Source organism: Rissa tridactyla, chromosome 2, assembly GCF_028500815.1.
Source record: "Rissa tridactyla isolate bRisTri1 chromosome 2, bRisTri1.patW.cur.20221130, whole genome shotgun sequence".
NCBI classification, from domain to species: Eukaryota; Metazoa; Chordata; class Aves; order Charadriiformes; family Laridae; genus Rissa; species Rissa tridactyla.
The window spans coordinates 97971637-97989856 of record NC_071467.1 but is presented as its reverse complement, the minus strand read 5'-3'; the positions used below and the strand labels follow the sequence as shown (position 1 = coordinate 97989856).

General features: G+C 43.6%; 1 protein-coding gene across 1 annotated transcript; it reads left to right on the top strand.

The window, feature by feature from the left end:
• Positions 1-593: 593 nt before the first annotated feature.
• On the top strand, positions 594-16821 carry CD83 (CD83 molecule). Its single transcript, XM_054192966.1, has 5 exons — positions 594-804; positions 933-1063; positions 11260-11476; positions 11590-11693; positions 13614-16821. Exons 1-5 carry the CDS (start codon positions 762-764, stop codon positions 13770-13772), a joined length of 654 nt encoding a protein of 217 aa, XP_054048941.1. The 5' UTR covers positions 594-761; the 3' UTR covers positions 13773-16821.
• The last annotated feature ends 1399 nt before the right edge of the window (positions 16822-18220 follow it).

Here is an 18220-nt window from a genome sequence, read left to right as displayed (position 1 = left end):
TGATTGTTTTTTCACAAGGAAATTTTCCAGATTATAATTAGGTAGAATTATGTCACTCTTGCTGCCCCTGCTTGTTTTGAAAATGCCAAAATACACTAAGAAGAGCTGCTGCTTCTACATCATGAGTGCCTACATGGGGAGTTACACGTGTGACATTACAGAAATATAGCCTGTATTGCTCAGTCGTGCTGTAAATTGCTGCTTAGCCCTTAGACTCAAGCCACAGCATCCTCGTGGCATTACGACCTGAGGGCTTAAATGTGATTTCAGAAATGTCGCTTCACATGGCCGGCCTTTGCACAGACACTGTTCTGTTAGAGCTCCAGAGAGAAGGTTGAGAGGGGATTTTGGGAGGCTGACAAACCCTTTCCCTTGCTGTTTTGTCACTCAAGAGAGAAATTCTTTCAGAGATGATTTTGATGCCCTTCACACTGATCCACAATGCCCCGCTACCAACCTTTTCTCTGTTCAGATCAACACAGAGGGGGGAAAAAAAAAAGAAAAAAAGGGACGTGAGTTCCTACCAATGCAGGCGGTTGCAGAAATGGGAGTGACCTAATAGATTTAATGGGAGGAGCGCTGGCTCCTACATGTAGGGATTTTCCCTGTGACGGGGAGCTTCAAGATAATCTGCCTGGGGATTCCCCAGTCTGCCTCCAGAAATATCACTCTAGAAGCAGTAGCAGTTTCATTCTGCTCTCACAGTCTGTCCTGCAAAGAGGCACGCTGCTGCTGCTCTGTGATTTGAAGCAGTAAACGCCATGTCTTTGGTAGTCTACGCTCTGTTCATTATCCTGTGCAATGGTAAGTGGGGAGCTTTGCATTTTTCTTTCTGGTCTTTCACATTTATTTTGTGGGGATATGTTTTGGGAAGACAGGAAGGATTACCTAAGCAATCTCTTTTAAAGGCCATGTGTACCTGTGCTTTGCAGTTCGGTGCTTGATCCATGGGGCTTCTGTGGTGGTCCCAGGTGTTGCTGTAAGATGTGCTGAAGAAGCGCTGCTGCCTTGTAAAGTTCTTCGGGACTCCTCAGTCACCTACCAGACAGCATCTTGGTATAAAGTAAGAAAAAAGACTAAGTTACTTGAGATTATTTGAGCAGTCTGCTTTGCTTTCCTACCTGATACTGGCTTGTCTTGTACAAAATGGGTTACTTTATGAAGAGGCATCCACTGTCAGTGCAGCAGAGATAAGGCAGCAATGAAAGCAGATCATGGAGAACAGGCGTCTTCCACGTCACTGTAGACAGGCTATTTGAGTGTGATCCCTGAATTGCTCTTGGGCTGCTTCTCTATCTAACTATTGCTGGCTTCCAGGAATCAGAATTCAGGTGATTCCCCATGTACAGCCTGCCAAATACTACTCCAAAGAGGAGTCTTTCCAGGATTTTTTTTCAGAGCAAAAAATGGTATTTAAACCTTGCAACATCAATGATGTTGTCCCTTCATTAATCTCCCTGAAAACAGGCGCTGATTTTTTTCTTTGAAATAGAAGAACTGAACAAGTACTTGCTGTTCTTTAGGAAGATTTGACTAGTGGGGGTGGACATTAGGGCAGGATATGCAGAAGGCACAAAGAGAGAGAGAAATTCGGAGTTATCTCATTGCAGTCACAAAGTAAAAGTTACATTTTTACTACCCTGATTCAGAATTCCATCTCCAAAGCAGGAGAGCCGTGCTGACCACCTATTTGCAGGAGGGGCTACAAAGATCAATTGGCTAATGAGCAGAAAAGTCATGCTCAACACTTTAACAATGGAATTTCTCATAGAAAGAGAGGCAGAGTTGCCCAGTGGTTGAAGAAGGGGCTGTTGACTTGCTGTATGGGACCGTGTATTTGCATCTCAGTGCATAGTTTCAGCTTACGGTGTGAGCCAAATTAACAGGAGAAAAAAGAAGGTTTTGTTCTCCCCCATTCACCACTGCCAGCCATGCACTCCTGCCGCTTACCATGGGCCAGTCCTGGTGGTCCTCTGGTTGCCTATTAAGTCAACTCTCTGTTGCATGTTATAATACTGGAAAATCAATCTGTGAATAAAGATTTTGTGAGCTACTAGAGCTGAATTACTTTCCTATGTGATGGGAGAGCAGTGGAAGGGAAGGGAAAAACCCCTTTTTTTGGTGGGTGAAAACTGTTAATTTGTCTCTGCTAGAACATAAAGCCACAGCCTTAGCTTCCCCAGCAGTTTGGTCAGATACAGTTTTAAAATTATTCCCTACAGTAAACCAACAAACGGTGTTACTAGATAGGGCTTCTGTGGTTGAAACTTGCACTGCATCCGAGTTTCAGTGCTGGTACAACAATGAGCATCTGCCTGCTGACTAGATGGCAACTGTAACCCAAAGATACCTAACGTTGAAAGACCTGTTTCGAACATCTGGCTACCAGCCCATCAGCAAGAGCAGCATCTATAGTCTCCTTCTTTTTCCAAAATGCTGAACTAAGCATGGGTGGGAGACAGACAGGAGAGAATAATGCATTTGGTTGAACATTACTGTGGGAGCTGGGATAGGTGTCAACTTATACTTTTTTGCACTTTGCTTCAAAAGCTGGATAAAGACATGTATTTTCCATATAGATACATGCTAATTATTTGAGGCCCCATGTTTCCCACAGAGCCTAGGCAGGGCAGGGAGCTCATTGCAGGCAAACCATGCAGTCTGGTGGACCTGGAGGAGTTGAACAGAAGTGGTAAGGGGTGGGGGGAGGAATAAACAGAGAGGTTGACTGGATCCCTGAAAATTCTCCCCCAGGCCAGTATTGGAAGTCAACAAAACCGAAAACATTTTCAGCAGGCTGAAGTGTGGGGATGCTCCAGAAGCATGTCCTTCTGAGTTCAGTGGCAGCTGAGAGGGCCGGACACCAAACAGGAGACAAAAGCTCTGATGAAAGAGTATAAGGAAACCCTGTAAACCCAATTCTGTGTTGTCTCATAGCTCTTTACAGTTCCACCTGGGCACAAAATGACTGCACATGCAGGGCAGGGTGATATTTGATGATGCCTTTTGTGTGTGCCCCTTCCTCGGCAGCCCTCGCTAGCGCTGCTTCCCTTTGCAGCAGTCAGGATGTTACAGCCCAGACTGCCACAGCGTGTCGCCTGCCCTGTCCCACCAATCTCCTCTCCCTCCATGGTCTCCTTGCTCTCCCTGCTTCATTCATTTCACTCAGGAAAAGACTGTTTTTCCAGTGCCCATCATGACAGGACCTCATGCTTTTTTCTCTGCTGGCACTGCTGAAACTACTGAAACTACAAGAAGTAACAAAATCTAGCCAATCTAACAATCTTCAGCTCTTGCCACTATCCTCAGGGGCTGATGGCATCAACCATGGTACCGCAGTCTTGTGGTTACTCATCCCAGAGGAGAGATGGGAAGTGGGGACAGGCAGTTAACGCCACTCTTGATGATGCTAGCCCAAGCCACAGTCACAGCCATATTAGGAAAAGCACAGCTCCAAAGCTAAAAAGCCTGACTCTCGGCAGGAAAAAGTAATTTAGGCTCAGTGTTTTGTGCTGGAGAAGCAATACTTTTTTGACTTGTGGGGCTAGCTAAATAGGCAGCAGCTTAAAGCTTGCTCCTCTCCTCTCCTCTCCTCTCCTCTCCTCTCCTCTCCTCTCCTCTCCTCTCCTCTCCTCTCCTCTCCTCTCCTCTCCTCTCCTCTCCTCTCCTCTCCTCTCCTCTCCTCCTCTCTTTTTTGGCTGTGTACTGCTGTCCCCACCCAGCGAAAGGAGGGTGGGGGAATAGCGGAGTGTGACTGGGTGACCCGACATAGAGAATTAATCTGTTATTTAAAAAACAACTACTGAAGGATTAATCAATAAACACTACGTGTACCCCCAAAGGGCTAATTAAAAGGTAATTCCAACAAATGGTATGAAATTTCAGGCTGTAAAGTTCAAGCAGCTGTTAGGCTAAATCTTTTGTATGAGGACACTTTGAACTGTGCAGTAAATGCAAGCAATTAACCTTTGCTTCTGCTGCTTTAAAAAAATGATGGCGACAACGTTACGGCGCTGCATGTGCAGTTGTTTGCGCAGGGCGAACGTTCAGCAAATAAACCCTTCCATCCCACTGGCACCTCTGCATGCTCTGGCCAGTTACGGGGTACTTTTAAATAGTTTGTTACGATCTGCTTAAAAAAAAAAGAAAAAAAGATACTATTTAAAAGTACTTGCTTTTTCAGTTCTGTATGGAGAAATAATTGTGTAAAGGAGTTAATATTGTGGTGTCAAAATCCAACTGGATGTAAGTGTTGCATTCAACAGTTCCTTCACTTTTGTTAATGTCTCGTACTGCAAGAAGACGTGCATGTGGTTAACCTGTTGTGTGCCCAGTATCCTGGGAGCTAATTAGATTTTTCTCATGCAGGAAGTCATTCTGTGCAGAATCAGTCCGTCAGCTCAGACAAAATAATTTTTACTTAGAAATACTTGAAGTAGGCAGGCCTAGCACACTGGGGGAGAAGGTAGAGCACCAAGTCCTCTTCCAGCCTGGTACAGGTCTCATCCCGTTCACTATGTGGCCATGAAAAAGTTAGAGCGTTCGAAGGGCAACCTACATGCCATAAAACTGTATGTGAGCGGCGTGGAAGTTTGCCAACTGAGAACTGAAAAGTAGGTCATTCTTGCATGAGCACCCAGGCACTGGGAATTGTATATGGAAATACTGGTTTGAATCCCTACAGCCCACCTATGAAACAAGAATCGAGGTAATGAAACTTTACTTACCTTTCTGCCTCGTAGGGCTGTTGAAAACTGAACAGTTTCTCTTTGTGCAGCACATGGAAAATGAGAACCGCTTCATAAAAACTCATAATAATTATCACTTTATATCCAGTTTGAAAACCCAAGTTTAAACACACACAAATGAAGTCCCAGTGGATATTTTGCTATTTTGTTCGTGTGATAGCCAGAGAAGTCTTAATCTAAAACAAGTCTTGAGGAATAGGAAAGAAGGCTGTGCTTCAGTGGAGAGAAGTCTGTTAACTTTATAACACTGCCCTGAAAAATAGAAAATTCTGGCAGAATTAAAGGAGGAAGTCATTATACAAGCAAGAATAAACCTTATAGACATGTAATATTAATCGCACCTTCCTTCAAAGGAAATTACTTTTGCTAAGTATGCATAGCTATTCTCTATTAGCATAGGTAAATAGACGCTAAATTGCTTCAGTCTAATTTCTAACATACCTGAAGAAATGCAGTCAAATGCTCCTCAGACATCTATTCAGCTCCAAGTAGCTCCAACACATTGATGATTCGGACAAGAAGGGAGCGGCGGAAATGATTTAATGAGCAAAACAATTCTTTTGCCTGACACGAGCTAGTGCTGGATGCCCTTAGCTGGGAAAAAAAAACCACTAAAGAGGCTATGTGACTGAGTCAGAGGGCTTTTCCAGCTGGCTCATGTGTCACATGTGGTTCCTTTGCTGTTGTTTTGGGGCTGGGTTTTGGTTTTTCTTTTCTTCTTTCTTTTTCCCTCTAAAGCACAGTCAGAGTTCACTCCCATGTGCCCACAATTTATGTCTGTTTTTTTCAGATTTAACATTGGTATCTGTACATGACACTGTATAGGAACCATATGGATGCACCTTCCGCACTAATCAAATGTGAAAGTGCCTTTGTGCTGAAAAATACACCTATTAAGCAGTTTCAGCTCAGTTGTGATTCATTATATGTTGGCTAGTGGGCATTGCCAGGATTCTAGATATTTTGCTTCAGAAAATAAATTCCTTCTGGCTGTATATAGTTTTTAGATCTCTTTAGCAGTCAGAAATTTCAACTTGGCCATTATTCCTGGTATAATTTTAAACAAAACCATTTTTACAATCATCCCACCCTCAGAAGAAAATAAATTAATGTTAATACATTCCACCTTTAAACTGACATCAGTTTTGGACCTGAACCATTTTGTTTGACATAAAAATTTGCTTTTATGGGAAAAGCAGCTTATATTGGCACTTTGATTTACCTGGGAGCCAACGTGCCACCTTAGTCTGGGAAAAGTTCGATGACAAAAGGTATTTAATGAGAGCAGAGAACAAGAGTTAATTTAACAACTGCCTGCTCTTACATGTACAAGATAAAATTAAGTTTTAATTGATTGGTTGGGTGTAACTACTACAGTGTGGGTGAATTGCCTTTGTTTAGTGGCACTATCATGTAATCCTGTAGCAGTTTTCAAAGCTGCAGCTAAACCCCAGCCAGCTAGGACCAAGCAAAGTGTTCCTCCTCCTTTTTCCACCTTGTTTTCAGTTCTCTGAAAAAGAAATATTTGCTGAAGAGCACTTAAATTTTGTAGGCCCTAATTATCCCACCTATTTCTCGTAATTCATCCAGTCACACCACAGAAATATATCAGCTCAGCGGTACTTTCAATCAAACCTATTCCATTTTAATATCCACTGGATCACCATTACTATTCTTACCAAAAAGCTCCGGGCTAGGAGAAACTTAGGAGGAATCAGCCAATTGACTAGAGAATAGATGTGGGTAAATAGCAACCTCTTTAGACCAAGTGTTTCCAAGCTTTTGGGAACTAGAATAACTTTCAATTAAACTCACTAAAATAAGGCAACTAGAGCTGGTTGCTCAAGGCCGTGTTCAGTCGCATTTTTAATATCTCCAAGGATGAAGACTCCCCGCCCTCTCTGGGCAGCCCATTCCAGTGTTCAACCACCCCTACAGTAAAAAATGTTTTTCTTCTGTTTAAATGGAATTTCCTGAATTTCAGTTTGTGCCCATTGACTCTTGTCTTGCCTCTGGAGGCCACTGAGAAGGGTCTGTCTTCAGCTTCTTTATCCCCCTGGCAATCAGGTACATATTGATAAGATGCTCCTAAGCCTTGTCTCCTCCAGGCTGAACAGTGCCAGCTCTCTCAGCCTCTCCTCATATGTCAGAAGCGCAAATCTTGAATAATCTTGGTGGCCCTTCACTGAACTCTCACCAATATGTTCATATGTCTCTCTCGTACTGAGGAGCCCAGCACTGGACCCAGCAATCCAGGTGTGTCTCACCAGTGCTAAGAGGGGAAGGATCACCTCCCTCCCCCTGCTGGAGATGTCCTGCTTAGTGCAGCCTAGGAGGCTGTTGGCTGCCTTTGCCACAAAGGCTCATGGCTGGCTCATGGTCAGCTTGGTGCCCACCAGGACACCAGGGCCTTTCCAGCAGTATGGCCCTAGCCTGTTCTGGTGCCTGGAGTTATTCGTCCCCAGGGGCAGGACTTGGCACTTCCCCTTGTTGAACTTCATGAGGTTTTTGTCAGCCCATGTCCCCAGCCTGTCCAGGTCCCTCTGGATGGCAGCACCACCCTCTGGTGTATCATCAGCCACTCCTCCCAGCTTTGTGTCATCTGTGAACTTGCTGAGCATGGTCTCTGTCCCAGTGTTCAGGTCGTTAATGAAGGTGTTGGACAGTATCAGCCCCTGGGGGTAGCATTTCCTCTCATTGCTATGGAGGTGATGAAAAACAACAGACTTAGCCCCCCCCAGCTGATTTCTGAAAAAGCCTGTCACAGACATGACCGCTGGCCAATGGATATGCGACAATAAACATAAACTCTCATTTCCTTTGTTGTTCAATTTTTCTTAATGCGTAGTTTTATGCACGTAGGCGGAACAACGCTGCCAGCCTGCAGGTCCCCATTTCCCAGCAAAATTCTTGCTTCAGCAACCCCCAGCAGCCAGCATGCCAACGAGACCCTTTTTATGCAAATGGCTGCAGTAGCATTTCTACCGGCCCCCGCACGAGTCATGGTCTGCCTTTTGAATTTTGGTAAAGTCATTAACAGCAAACATGGGAGCAGGAAAAGACCACCTCCCTTTCCTCCTCCCGCTGGCAGTGGGGAGCAGCGGGGGGGGCCGGCGTGCCGCAGCTCGCTCGCCAGCGCAGCGGAAGGGAGATTGAAATGCAAACGAAAAAGCGGGCGGAAAAATATTTTGTTGCTGATTAAAGAAGAGGAAGGTCCCTACACAAGTGGATTGCTGCCATCAACCCTCTAAGCTTGTGTGGAATTAATTAGGTAAAACCCCTAGCATTTACCTTGGGCTGGGGTATCACCTGGAGGACACTTGGCATGAATTAGTGGTGGATTATCATAGGAGCTGGAGCTGCGAAATGATCTGTCTAGTGAGAGTCTGCCAACTAATTCACAGGAGGTGGCAAACAAAGTGGCATTTTCGTAATTTTAATTAGGTTTGGGGGGAAAAGAGGTTAGTTTGAATAGAGCAAGAGGCAGAATGATGACCTTACTGAATATCTCGTGGACTTCGTTTTGCACAGCTGGGATATGGGGACACACTCTGCAAATTTGCTCAGATGTTTCCTCTCTACTTAGAGAATTTAAAAAGGGAGGTGTTGATGGTTTTTTTGAGAAGATAATAGGAGGTAAGATTGCAGTGGAAAAAAGCTTGGTTCAGGCATCAGAGAGAGGGCTGCTGTGACCTCTGAGTAGGGATGGATGCGCCGCATGCGGAGGCTGGAAAAATGCCACCAGATGTCTCTGTAGCCTTAAAAATGTAGGGAGGCTGCTGGGCACACCAGCACCAGCACGGACTGCCTTCCCTGCCTTTGCTCTGCAGTGAAGGGTAGATTTAATGGAGAAAGACAGGCATGCAAATCCCGAATTAAACCCACACGTATGAACCGTTCCTCCTCCTCCCCAAATGCAAAGGCTTGTGACCCCCATCCGGATTGCGACTGGTTTCCCTCCAAGTAAAGGAGCCAGATTAGGCCACAAGGTAACTTTTTCTTCTGTTTTGGGGAAAGGCTGCTCGTGCAGCTTCATGCACAATACCTTGCTTTATGCAGAGCGGGTCTGTGCAAGGCAAAGTTATGACTGACTTCCTTGTCCCCAGGGTCACCATCGATGTATGTGTGACAGCAACCGAGCACCTCAAAAAGCTTTGGAGGCAATAATCAATCCTATCCCTCAGTGTCCCCATAAAATAGAGAAGTTAAATCATTTACCAAAAATCTCACTGGGAATAAGCACATGGTCAGGCATAGGATACAGGGACTTAATTTACTTCTCCCTTATATTAGCAGTGGTGATTACAATTGCATACAGAAACATCAAAGTGTTTTCTGATTCCCACAAGAATCACAGCACCATTTACCACCCAAGACAGCAATTATTTATGCTACCAGTGAATTAAAAAAAACAAACAAAAACCAAACCCCCAAACTAATATTCTGTGTGTAGGTCAGACCTCCTATCTGCATTTTAGGGCAATGCGAAGGGCAGCCAGGCTGGTTCTCTTTATTCCCCTGTGGGCAGTTTTAAATTTCACTGAGAAAGGGGGTGGCAAGGGCAGGGAGAGTGGCAAAAATTAGACCTGAGGGAGGTCAACTCTATCCACTTAACTGCTATTGACCCACTTGTAACCAGAGCTGAGCCCAGCCTGGGTATTGGAATTCCTCTGGCAACGTCTCTGACAATGTGCAGGCCCCAAAAATGTCTAAATCTCTGTAGCACAGTGAGGTCCCTACAGCCTGAAAACAACCATAGATACTGCTTGTCTCATAGCTACTTGAGGCTGAGAGTAATAAGAAAGAGAAGCTGGGGTAAATTTACTGAGGGATTAAAAAGAAGGTGGTACTTTCTTCCCTCTTGCTGGGTCAAGTGCGGAAAGCCCCAGGGAATTACTGCTCTGTGTTTCAGTTGATGGTCTAAAAAAACCCCCAAACCTTTTTGAGAAAGGATCTGTACCGTTATGAAAATCTTGTGCTTCAGTTTGATTCCCCAGTTCCTGAAAAGTTCCACAACTTGCAGCTTGTTTTACACCATTTTAGGGCTGCAAAAGTAGCAAAGTATAATGGAGCGTCAGGGCCATATTTCTCTCCAGACTCCCAAGTACGCTTTCTTCACGCTTTTCCCCATGAAAGAAAGAGAAACCAGATACTCCTAGCCTCGGTATGAGAAAATTGTGTTAATTTTAATAACTTACAGTGTAACTGTTATACCCTGATGCAGTAGCTATACTGATAGAAAGTAAGCACCAACATGCGACGCAAAAATGTGTCTATTAAAATAAAATAATAAAAATAAAAAAGGCTTGGCTTACATTACTTATAGATTTGGCTGAAAAGCTGAGCCTTGGACTGTATGAGCTGGCTCTGGCTCTGCTGGTCCAGAGAAAGATTGAATTCATTACTCGGGAAACCTTCATAGAGGGCACGCTGCCTTGAATCCCAGGGAGCAACGTCGACGAATAAGAATGGACACGAGCTAATTCAAACCCGTCTCCCATCTTTCAAATCAAGTTAGTGATTTCTCTCTTCTTTGTGGTTCCCAGCCAATTGTCATTTTCAGTGCATCCTATCGCCCTGCAGTACAAACTGTTCTGGGAATACACTTCATTCCTCCAGCAGCCTCTCAGCAATGCCAAGGAATGTAGCTCTTCTGGTTACAATTAAGAAATTCAACATACAAATGCTCCCCAAGTGCACCAGAACCTGCTTGTGACCTTCACGCAACCGAATCTGAAGGAGTCGCGGCAATTTTTGTTCTTTGGTTCCAATAAAGAGTGGAGGGGAAGGGGAGGAGGGAAACCCCCCCGCCTCGTTCCTCCAGAGAGGCACCGTAGTCTCAGGGGTCAGCTGCGCAGAAACTGGCACGGGGAAGTGCAGTTTCCAGGGCTGCGTTCCCACGAGGACCTCTGGGCTGCAGGGTTGCTGGGAGGATGCCATCCCGCTGCGGCGTGCCTGCCAGGATGGCAGGTTTCATAGTTGCCGGCAGCAGAAGGTGGCAAGTGTGCTGGCAGGGCGAGCGCAGGCAGCAGCGGAGCCTACCTGCCTGATGCCACCCTCTCCTGGGGACACCTGGTCCCCAGAGCCACCGCTAAGCAGCTGGCTAGGCTGCCTCTTGCTGCCTGAGTTCCGTCCCCGTGGACTCTCGCTCTCTGTTCGAACGCTTTTGGGGCCTCGGCATAGACACCGTGAGAGCAAACTCTACCACTGCCTTTTATCGTGTTATATCTCTACCAGGATCGTGCCCAGGTGAGGCAGATTATGAAGCTATTACAGCATAGCTCTATAGTATCTATTTATAAATACAGTGTCTATTTAAGCAAAAAAGCAAATACTTTTTGATTGTGAGCATGAACGTATTAGATGCTTTTGAGGTCTCCCTCCCCCCCAGCCTCTCTTCAACCTCTGCATTTCTGCATTTTCAAGCATAAGCCAGCTCTAAAGCTCTCTTTCCCCTAAAGCTCAGGATGACAGTGTTGCCCAAGACGAGAAATATATTTGTATTTTCCAGATGGCTGGCGATGGCGAAGGAATAGCATGGAAGGTCCTTGACGTGGAATCTCATTATCCAAAAGAACTTGGGGGGTCCCTGGAGCTCTCCAATGACACCTTCTTTTCACTGAGGATCAAAAACGCGACCAGCCAGAACAGCGGGACATATAAGTGTACTTTGGGTGAACAGAGTGGAGAACGCAATCTGAGTGTCACAGTCACATTAAAAGTAACAGGTATAGTAGAGACTCTTGACTGTCCCATGCTCCCCATGGCATTTCATGAAGGTAATAGTTTAAAAATGTTTAACAAACACCAGAACAATGTAACACCTTGCTTTACATTTTAGGTTGCCCTGGAATAGAAGATGAAAAATTAAAAAAATACAAAACCGAGCTTTTCATGCTGACATGCCTTGGGATTTTTTACTTGCTGCTCATCTTTTTTACCTGTGTAAGTAATTCCCTTTCTCATAAACAAACAACCAAAACCAACAAAAAAACCCCACTCATTTTCTCTGCTAGCGCCACCTTAAGACAGCCAGTCAGAAGTTGGTGTTCATACTTAATTAGTGATCAAATCCTTTAAACACTCTCGCGATATTTTCAAAACCAGAGGGAACTCAGGTGCATGAGGAACACAGGATGGAGTCCCAAAGAGATAAAACATTTTGCTACACCCTAATCTAACTCAAACCAGAGAGTTATTTTCCTGCACCCTGCTGCCCGTTTCTGCTTCCAGTTACTCTGAGTGCGAGCTGCTCTTCGGTTTAAGGGGACCTCAACAGCTCTTCTGGTTCGGTACTTGGGAACAGGATTTGCTTGAGATGGAGGCACAGGCCCCTGGGATCCCTTCCTCACGTATGGCATTTCCTATGTGTGGCGGCATGAGGGACAAGTTCAAATCCATCTATTTTTTGCCTCAGTTTCCATAGCTGTAAACTATTGACAACCCCATTTCAGATGGTCGTTTTTGTGAGGCTCCGTCTTTCTTGGTAAACAGATGTTTTAAGATCCTTGGAAAAGAACCTCCTTGGGCTTTTATCCATACCCTTAACGCTGGCTCGAAGTTCTGGGGAGGAGGTATTTGGGAACGTCACTTCACAGAAGCCAAACTATGCTTTGCCTGCGGTAATGTTGAAGTCAACCACTTGTGCAGAGGTCTGCGCCTCCGGGCTTAGAGGTAGCATGAGCCTTTGGTGTCAGTAAAGTACAACACCGGCTGCATTTCTAATTAAAAATAAAACCAAACCAACCCCAGCGTTTTGGGAGGTCAGATTTAACTTCTGCTGCCTATTTCGTATTTGCCTTCTTGTTTTGTTCCTCAGCAGATGAATCATAACTGTTGATTGGAGAATATCTAATTAGCTGCAGCTAAATGTAGCTTTTCATGTATCTTCAGGGAGCAATTAAATTTATGCCTGTCTCTTTTTTAGATTGACAATCCTGCCAGTAATTTGTGCCGTTCAGACTAAAGTTTGACAAGATAAGTCTTGTAGGAATTTGTTAGGATGAAAGTATGAAAGCAAGGATATCACTCAGAAGAGACAGATGCCCCTGTTCTGCTCAGTGTCCTGAAAGAATTTCAGCTCTCTAAAGGAACGTTTCCTTCCCCATACGAAAAAAAAAGTCCCAGCTGTAGTGGTGCAGTTAAAAAAAAGCAGAGCTGCGTAGTGAAGATAATCACTCCGGTGGAATTACGTGTATTTTACTGTTGGTTGAGGTCCAGTCTCAGGTATCAACCTAGCTTTCATCAAAGTTTAATATTGCCCTGATCTCACAAGTGAGCTTCATTATTTAAAGTGCCTGTTAAGTTCTTACAGGTTGCCTTGTCCTCTCTCTCCTCTAATGCAGATTGTGCCTAACCTCCACTAAATTCAACAGTGACATTAAGTTTTAGACCGCTGTCAGGACTGGGGCTTTACTTTGACAACTTGATGAAAATATTTTGGTCACTGACCTGTATTGAAAGCAGGTGGAAACCACACTTGCAAGAGCTTGGTGCAAGGTCTGTTCATATGAAAACATGCTCTGGTGGCATGCTCTTGCATGCTCTAGTGGCAGAGATTGTACGTTGTTTGGTTGGACTCGATGATCTTAAGGGTCCTTTCCAACCATGAAGATTCTGTGATTCTGTGAAAACTTGAATTAAATATAAATATCCTTTTGTGTCTAAGGCTTTTGTCCTATGAAGCTCCTTGATTGACCAAGAAACAGCAGCTTTTCTTTGTACCGTGTGCTCCTGGTGACAAATAAATGGAAAAGGTGTTATGTATGGTTAGCAAAGAGGAAAATCAATGCTTTCAACTTTTTAAAAAATTGCCTTTCATAGGAACCCTCGGTTTTAAACTTTCCTTTCTGTTTTCTGTTTCAGACATGCCTAAGAAAAGACAGTATGTCTCCCAATTATCAAAAAAACAGACCAGATATGAAACACATGCTCACCCTCATCAATGTACATGAAATGACAACTTTCCAGGATTTGAACAGTGACAACACTTGCAAAAATGGGCTTACTTCAAGTTCTGTCTAAGTTGATGTTGACAGGACCGTGGGCTCATCAGTAAACATGACACAAGCTGGATGGCTGAGTGGTATGGAGAGGAAATAAATGATAATATATGGCCTCTTTGGAACAGCCTGAAAGTATAGGTAACCTGTCAGTGACCTGCTTGTGCTGGACAAGCCTTCGAAAAGCAGTGTTGTGCACTACAGTAACTTTTAGGAGTTAGGCAGCTAAAAAATACCATTACAGCTACACAACAGTGTTATGATGCTGTTATGAAGTTGGTATCAACTTTATTTCACTCTGCTGTGCAACCCTCTTCTTCTGAGCAAGAACGCTCCTGTGATACGAAGACCAGGTTATAAGGAGGCCGTGGCAGCGCAAAGCTGGGTAATTAAGCTCTTCACTGAACTAATAGCTCTCATCTTTGAAAAGTAAACACAAAAAGTTCTGCAGTATGAAAAGCTAAGTGTGCGGGGCTGTCTCTGCTCTGAACCTGGTTCTGGATGGAGTTCCTTTACTGCAAATGGGATGTAACTTCTCATGCGTTGTTCAAGTAAACTGAAGAGGTAACTTCATGCTCTTGTCCTGGGTGGATCAAATCAACATTCGCTTTTGAATCTCAGAGTGACAGACAGGCTGGAATGTAAGAAGGGAGAGAATATTCTGGAAGTCTTTCTGGACCAAGAGGAACTTTCTATCTCTGCAAGAGAAACAGGGACACGTTTCCCAAGGGCATCTCTAGACAGGTGAATCCACAGGAAGCTTCAATGAGACTGTTAACCTTAAAGCAACAAAAATAAGAATGAAGCAGCCAGTGATATTAAGGACATGTAAAGATGACTTATTCTGTGGTTTATAAACATGAAGCCAAATGTAGGCGACATCTATGTCAGTCAAGTTACATGAGTGATAACCAAAGCAATGGCTTGGAAGAAGTCAACCGTCCATAGCTTTGGGATGTACCAGGTCAGCCATGAGATATAGAAATGGGAGACGAGACGCATGAGCACCTGCTTTTGATGTTGACAGCGTGCAGTATATATGACACAAGGACAGAGAGACTGTGGGTGTTTATGCCACAACATGAGAATTTGAGCCAGAACATGTGAATTTGCAAGCACTTAAGAACACAATCTTAAAAAAAAAATAAAAATCCTTCAAGAGTTAAACTGCGACATTAGGATTTTTAATGCAGTTTGGAATTGCAGGTGGTGACAAGGAGGCTCTTTCTAGAATCCGTTGACTAATTTTGAAGCGCTGATGGAAGGAAAGCACTGCGCATCCCTCGGTAGGGCCTCTGTTAGCAGAGTAGATGTCTGCATTGGTGGAGTCCGAGGGTCTTATGACCAGAAGAATGGTTACAAGGGATATGCAATTTACTTAGAGCATGGTAAATTAATGCCACATTTGCTTTTTTATAATCAATTTTTACATATAAATGTGTGGAACATACTTGAAATAAAAGTTCAGAAGTAACCTACCATTTGTCTTTGTGTGCCACATATGGCAAATAAACCCAGAAATACTCCGTATCAATTGCATTTTATTTTACAACCAACATAATTACATCAAATAATGTAGATGCCTGATCCAGCCTCTTCTGTGGGAGAGGGCGTGTATGTGTATATAATTGATTAAGCAATGGACAATTTTATGCATTTCTAAGGAACTAAGATCATTTAAATTTTCCTCAAATTTTCACTTTGTGTCCAAAGTATATTCTAAACCACCTGTTCTCTACTGACAGGCAAGTCGTTAGGGGAAACACAAGGGTGTTTCAGTTTACCCATGGTCACTTTTGAACATGGTGCACCATCACAGGTGACCTGTACGTTTAGATGGCAGTAATACGAACTGAATGTGCATGGGTAATAACTGCCCTAGGGTACATCAAGTTTCTCCATTTGGTCAGAAAGGCTTAATACCTGACAGTCATAGTTTTTTTGTTTATTATTTTTTTTATTATTATTAATTGCTTTTTTTAGGAGAGAGGACAAGAGGAAGGAAGCAAAATGTTCAGTTGAAAGGGGTTGATAATTAATCAGCAGCAAAGGCTGAAACACGTTTAAAATTATTTCTTCAGATGAATAAATAGCATCAGATCAGATAGGACAGAATGAAAAAAGGGACTTTGTGTAAGCAACTATACCCATTATTTTTTCCCCGAGCCAAACTGTCTGCAATCCAGAAGATGAGGCCTGAGGCAACAACACTGGGAGTCAAATTTCAGGCCCAGCAGTTTCAGGCTGGTTGATTCTGGGGATTTGCTGTACGCCGAGCTGTGCAGTAGAAGTAATCACGTTCAGGGCCACTTAAATGCATTAAAGAGTTTAGAAGGCATAAGCAGTAAGAAAGTCTTATGCCGAGATGCTTGACTGAATCACAGAGCTGGAGAGAAACAGGCAACGTCCTAAAGCGATGAAGGTACTTGCACATCTGGCACATAAAGGATGTAAAGAAACTCTTGTGGCATTGTAGGACAAAACCTAACATTAGCTAGAAATATTAAGAATAAAAACCAGACAACTGAACAATAAAAGTTAACATATCACAGCAACTTCAGCACTAACAAGGAAGAAAAAAAAATTAAAAAAAAATCATATGTGGGCTGGAAATCTTACAAAATGAGCTACACATTTTTCAACATAGTATCTCAGAACAGACAGTCTTTTCCTTGCAATATGGCCCAATTTATATTTCGAAATTACTGCCTCAGCTAGCTTGGCGTACAAGGGATGAGCCCATGCACAAGTTCTATAAACTTTAACACTTCATTATTACAGGGAATGTGTTGTGGATTGCACAATCGAGAAGCTGTTTTGATTATACAGATTAATTGCTTTGTTGGAGAGAAAAAAATATTTTCCACCACTCTTATTATCGATGCCTGTAGTTTTGTAAGATATTATAAAAGTATATGTTTATGCTAGAACTGTTCTTTGCAATACTTTCTTACAATACGTTTTAGAATGAGGAATTCAGTTAATCTCAATAAATCCATGAGGTGGGAAATACCATAATCTTTGTTTTATAAATAAAAGCTAAGACACCTGGAAATCAGAAAGCTCCTGAAGAAGTCTGGATCAGAATTGATAAAGGATCCAACACTTCCTCGTGCTCCTCTGGATGCCTTAACCACAGGAGCTTCCTTGTTAATATTTCCTGTGGGTTTTGAACTTTTTCATTGATTTTTTTTTCCACTGTAATCTGCATTTTTTTGCTGTTTTGTCCAAAGGTGAACCATCTGCATTCAAAGATAATAACAAGCATTATACACAAAATTACTCATTCAGAGAGAGTTTGTATGCCTGTGATTATGGAATATACAGCAAAACACTGCACCACAAGGGGAAATTACCCCAAAGAGGAATTGCAACGGTCATACACCAGAGCTAAATGAATATCCAAAATGGCAATGAGGGAAAGCTAAAGGACAAAATCCACAAAATGCTGAGTGTATGAGTTATAGCCCTTAGCTAAGCCTGATTTGTGCGGCTAGCACTTACATAGCAGATAACCCAGACTGACAGTGACCTTGACAGCATTGCAACGGTAATATTTCCTGTAAAGGCTGAACAGTTTTCAACCTATTTCTCCTGAGCAGAACTTACAAACAGGCTCGTATTCAACAACGTGGTCTAAAGTAATCCTCGGTATGTGCCTGTGAATGCTACAAACAGAATACGGTTCTTTGGGCATGCCGAATGCCCGCCTTTCTTCTTTCTTCTGCCCTTGAATAAGTCCATTTTGGAGAACATAAGGGGCATTTCCCTGGCGCACGCATTCCCTTCCTTCCCCCTCTCAGCGTGGCGCTGAGGAGCCATGCAGCGCGGGAGGGATCCGGTTCCAAGCCCATTGAGCAACTGCAAGTATTTAGCGACCTTCTCAACCATACGTCTGCCCCTTGGGAACTGCAATTGATTTTCCTCGTCTCTGTACATGAAGACAGCACTTCTACACTATGTTACAGCTACATAGTTAGAAGAAAATTGGAAGTAATTTCCCCACACCTCCTTTTTAAGCGAATACCCGTGAAACCCTGATTCGTAAGTCATTTGTGGAACAAACTGCTGGGGACATTAAAGAGTTACAAGTAAACGCAATACCAAATTTTTCAGTTGATGATCTGTTGTCCCTTCATTTCGCTGCTAAGATCTGTGTTTGCAGCACTCTGCTTTTCGCTGACTACAGCTGATATTACTTCTGCGTAAAGCTGCAAGAAGAGTGCTGTAAACTCTCTGGAGTGGTGACGTAAATCCTGAAAAATGCACCAAGGGAATGGGTGGTGGCAAGACCGACATGGTTCGCTGCAAGGAGCAGTAGATCCTTTGAAGGCTTCATCTTACATCCAAGCCATACGAGTCTTCCCACCCTTTGATGGAAAAGCTTGCTACATCCCTGCGGCTGAGTTACAAGGGCATCTGTTACGCTGCAAATGGACAGCCTGGGCTGATTTTAAGCATTTGCTCTGT

What these genes read in the sequence shown, in the direction of transcription:
- CD83 (XM_054192966.1), top strand. Translation starts at nt 762, where the DNA reads ATGTCTTTGGTAGTCTACGCTCTGTTCATTATCCTGTGCAATG. An exon ending in AGACAGCATCTTGGTATAAA is followed by an intron (nt 1,064 to 11,259) that starts GTAAGAAAAAAG and finishes TGTATTTTCCAG; the next exon opens with ATGGCTGGCGATGGCGAAGG. An exon ending in AGTCACATTAAAAGTAACAG is followed by an intron (nt 11,477 to 11,589) that starts GTATAGTAGAGA and finishes TTTACATTTTAG; the next exon opens with GTTGCCCTGGAATAGAAGAT.